At 40.2% G+C, this 4216-nt stretch overlaps 1 protein-coding gene across 1 annotated transcript; it reads right to left on the reverse strand.

Moving 5' to 3' along the window:
* SARC_08829 (hypothetical protein) lies at positions 1–1768 on the reverse strand. Its single transcript, XM_014297175.1, has one exon. The coding sequence runs from the start codon at positions 1643–1645 to the stop codon at positions 62–64; it is 1584 nt and encodes a 527-aa protein (XP_014152650.1). The 5' UTR covers positions 1646–1768; the 3' UTR covers positions 1–61.
* Between the last annotated feature and the right edge of the window lie 2448 nt (positions 1769–4216).

The following is a 4216-nucleotide window of genomic DNA, read 5'->3' on the forward strand; positions in this document are numbered from 1 at the left end:
CATCCTCAAAATTTTCTTTTAATTCCTTTGGCAGGTGCAATATACAAAACTACAGATAGATCTACATAAACAGCTCGTATGTGCTTGCATCCAGTATGATTTGCCTCACCGCCGAAATGCCTCCTATCACTGCAATTACGCACATGATAATCATGATAGACAGAGCCCACACCTTCTCTGGTAAACCAATACTTCCACGGTCATCGCCTGTGGTAAATCGCAGAGCGATGGGACAGATGAAGCATAGCGGAACTATAGCGATTGAACCATTCAAAGCCATGATGTCTCCAAAGAAAGGAATTGCCATGGCTACAAACCCAGCGAAGCATACGAAAGCAAATCGTATGGCAATGACTGTTGGGCTGAGTGGTAGTTTAAAACTGAATTTGGATTTCGCCTCGACAGTTTCAACAGTCAATGCGCTTTCAACTTCTTCCGCAGAAAATGAGAATTTGTCGTCAGTCTGAGGCTTGTTTTTGTTGTTAAACTTGGCGAGCCATGATTCAAATAGGGCGTACACGGGCATCGACCATACTTGGTAGGCCACAATGACATGCACAATAACCGTCACCTGCGCAATAGTGATGAAAATCTTGACCACAGACCCTGTGGAGACGTCACTGATACTCACTAGAATATCTGACGACACTGCTTCTCCGAATGTCAGGAAGCCCGCTACACCAATGAGAACATACAGAGGAATGGAAACACTGTAAGTACCGGCTAAGCCGCGCATATAGGCAACCTCGGTGGAAGGATTCTCTCTACGAAGTGTACTCTGGACGTCAGGCTGAATGGTCTGCATCCCGAAAAGAAATGCAACCGTGGAGATTCCCAGAAACATGTTCCACATGGCATCCATGCCTGAACTGATCTTATAAGAAGGCTCTGGTGAGATAACTGGACTTCCATACAAAACGAAACACAGTACAATGGCGATCACGGCGTAGACCATACTCATCATAGCACCTACAAATGACATGCCCTGGAAAGACTCTAGAGATGGGAACAGGCACAGCACTAGTTGACACAGAATGGCCGCAATGGTAAAGAACATCAGTTTGGTGTCTTCTGATCCACCATACAGCCTGTATAGACTCTGTATGTTATTTCCAGCTACAATCAAGTAGGCAATCCCAGTACCTACACAGTTGAGCAACTGCAAAGGAGTGAGTATAAAATTGGCCACCTTGTTGCCCCAGGCGTATGAGCCGACTTCCAGAAATGTCTTCAATCTGCGACCCTTCGGGTATTCTTTGGATGGTGCAAGAATGTGTATCTTAGATAGACACCAGGATGTGTACCAGTTAATTACGAATGCTGCGCTCAAAAACAAACAACCTACAAGACCTGGGGCGTTTGTGATCAAATTGAGATAACCGAAGGCTTTCGAGAGGCCCAGGATTCCAGTACCAATACTGGCGGTGGTTAAATGAAGAGATGCATGATACCATGACGCTTGTCCTTCGCTTTCGTCCTCAATGTTGAACGGTGCTAGCGCTACTATGTTCACCGGGCTTTTGGGTTTGATATATCCCTGTGATGTAGGAACATCATCGGAAAGGGCTATGGGACTGAATACTTCGTTGTTAGAGGTACCTGTGGTGCTTGTTTTGGAACTGTTGGTTGGAAATAAAACAGTCATTTTAGCAATATAAATTCTGTTCAATGTAATGAAGTGCAGTGATTGCTCTTATGCTGGAACAATGAACAGTCAACACTGCTTATATAGGTCACCCAAACTTGGCCGCCCGCTACATTCAATATACTTGTTCTATTGTAGCCATAGTAAGTTTTACACACATATGCCGATATAATACCAGCTGGAATCCAAAATTGGATATCGTTTTAAAGAGTGAAAAACTAATAAGGCATTATTTACATGCCACTTTTACAAGCAACAGAGTTTTTTTCTTCAAATTTCAGTCTGTCAGAACAGTGAGGATAGAGGATACAAACATACTCCTGGATACTGTACAGTGTCCGATATTTGTTTTTTTACTGGCCTGGTTAAAAAGTTGACGACAGAGTACCGACAATATGTGTGTGAAAAGCCAACAGGCAGAAAGTCGTGAGAGACCGACAGACACGGGACAAATCTAAAAAATGTTTTTTAAACACCGATGTATAATAGTAGTACTGTAAGAGCAGCCTCTGGCCTCCAATTCTATTTTGATACATGCTTATATAAATACATATGTACATATGATAGGACCCGATGAGTGATGACCTGATCCTCTACTTTCTCCCACTCTCTCTCTCTCTCTCTCTCTCTTTCGAGTCTCTCTCTCTAGTCTTTGTAGTATATCAATAAATAATTTAGTATTTTTTAGTAGACTCTCTCTGAGTATCAACTCTCTCTCTCTAGTAGAGTAGAGGCACTAGAGTATTCATTTTTATAGCAATAAATAATGACAAACTTTTATTACAGTACATTTCATAGCATCTTGTTTTATTTATTATTTATAGGAGGCTATGTAGTATATATCATAAGTATGTACAAATTGTACATATGTATTCATGTCGACGTGTTCTATATTTATAAATAATGTAGTCATAAATAAAAATAGATATTTACTGATATAAATTGAGTCTATTCTATCCTCACTTCCTCAGCATACCTTTTTCAATTTTATTTCGAGCATTCCACACACAACAAAAATATTGAAATAGAAATAAAAAGAGTAAAGACTTTAACTTCAGTGATCTGACGACTGACCTCTGACGACTTATCCGTTCTGAGTTCTGAGTTCTGACCAGGGCACCAGGATTTTTTGGGGGGGTTTTGAGAAAACCAAACCAAAATTCAACTTGCTTACTCACTCTGCAGTAAGCACTCATTTAAATACCAGTATGTACCTACTACTAGTAAATATTCTCACTGGACAGACGGACTGGCAGACGGGCAGCCGCAGGACCGCAGTCTGTGCAGGAGTCCAGACTGCAAGACTGCCGGCCCGGGATGTCGGGCCTTGTGCCCTGGTCAGTGGTCTCAGGTCACCTGGTGCGGTGGCCGGTGGACGGTGCCAGTATATTTTTAAAACAAAATAGTATTTACTTCACTAAATACAATTAGTTTTTTTTTATTTCTTTTTTTGCTAAAAATATATATATTAAGTATATATATTAACATTGGCAAAATTCGACGGTGTTTTGTATATGTATGTTTTTTTTGGGGCTTATTTGTAAAATAAATTAACAGAAAACAAAACAGCAAAACAAAAGAATGCACATTTTAATGGCTTTATGCTCTGCTTGCTCGCGGCCCAGCGGGACTAGGACAGCTCGGTCACTCTCGGGGTCTCAGAATACGACAAATATAGAATCTATTGGGTAACAAGTTAAATATTTAAAACTCGAACCGCCGTCAGACTGCCAGAGAGAGGAAGTCACGAAGCTAAAAGATCAAGATGCTCTCTAGATAAAAAAATATAGCGTTTGTTTGGTTTTGACGACTTTTGAGCCTAGAGCACTGGAACAGAACAACCGTGAATGATGAATCCGTGAATCCGTGAAGTCCAGCTGAACTTCGTCTTCAAGTCTTCAAGAAGTGACTTCAACTCTCTCTCTCTCGCTCTAGTAGAAAGAGACTGAGAGTAGTAGGTCTCATTGACTGTGTCACTGTGAGTGAACCCTTATTTTGTTTTGTAATAAATATTATAGAGGGCTTCAGGCCTTCAGCCTTCAGGACTTTTAGTTATAACTTCTTGAATATGTCGGGAACTCGGGATACAACAAGCTCATCACGTATTGGACAGTACTAGGATAGACCACCCTTCAAGCTTCTTTCTCAGTGGCGTTTTAATTATAGTACAAATTCAAGCTTTTTATTGAATGGTTTAAAAAAAATAGGTTGTAAAAAAAAGGTATAAAAATAAATGTTCTCTAAAGCTGCTGACAAGTGGCATGTGACAGCCCCTCACCCCTGTCATCAAATGATACAACACATTTTAAACATATATACATATACATAGTTCGTGATATCTGTACCTAATTCATATTTTGAACCGCTGAATATCACAACACTCTAATATCATTCTAAGCTATACCACTAGCCATCAAAATTTTTGTAACACCTCAATTTATAGACATTCAAAAATACAGCGTTCACGCCATCTCTCAATTTGGTCCTGAAAGTTCGAATAAAAACCCTTATATATATATATATATATATATGTGTGTGTGTGTGTGTGTGTGTGTGTGTGTGTGTGTGTGT

Source organism: Sphaeroforma arctica, assembly GCF_001186125.1.
Source record: "Sphaeroforma arctica JP610 unplaced genomic scaffold supercont1.835, whole genome shotgun sequence".
Classification (NCBI taxonomy): domain Eukaryota; class Ichthyosporea; order Ichthyophonida; genus Sphaeroforma; species Sphaeroforma arctica.

What these genes read in the sequence shown, in the direction of transcription:
- SARC_08829 (XM_014297175.1), bottom strand. Translation starts at nt 1,645, where the DNA reads ATGACTGTTTTATTTCCAACCAACAGTTCCAAAACAAGCACCACAGGT.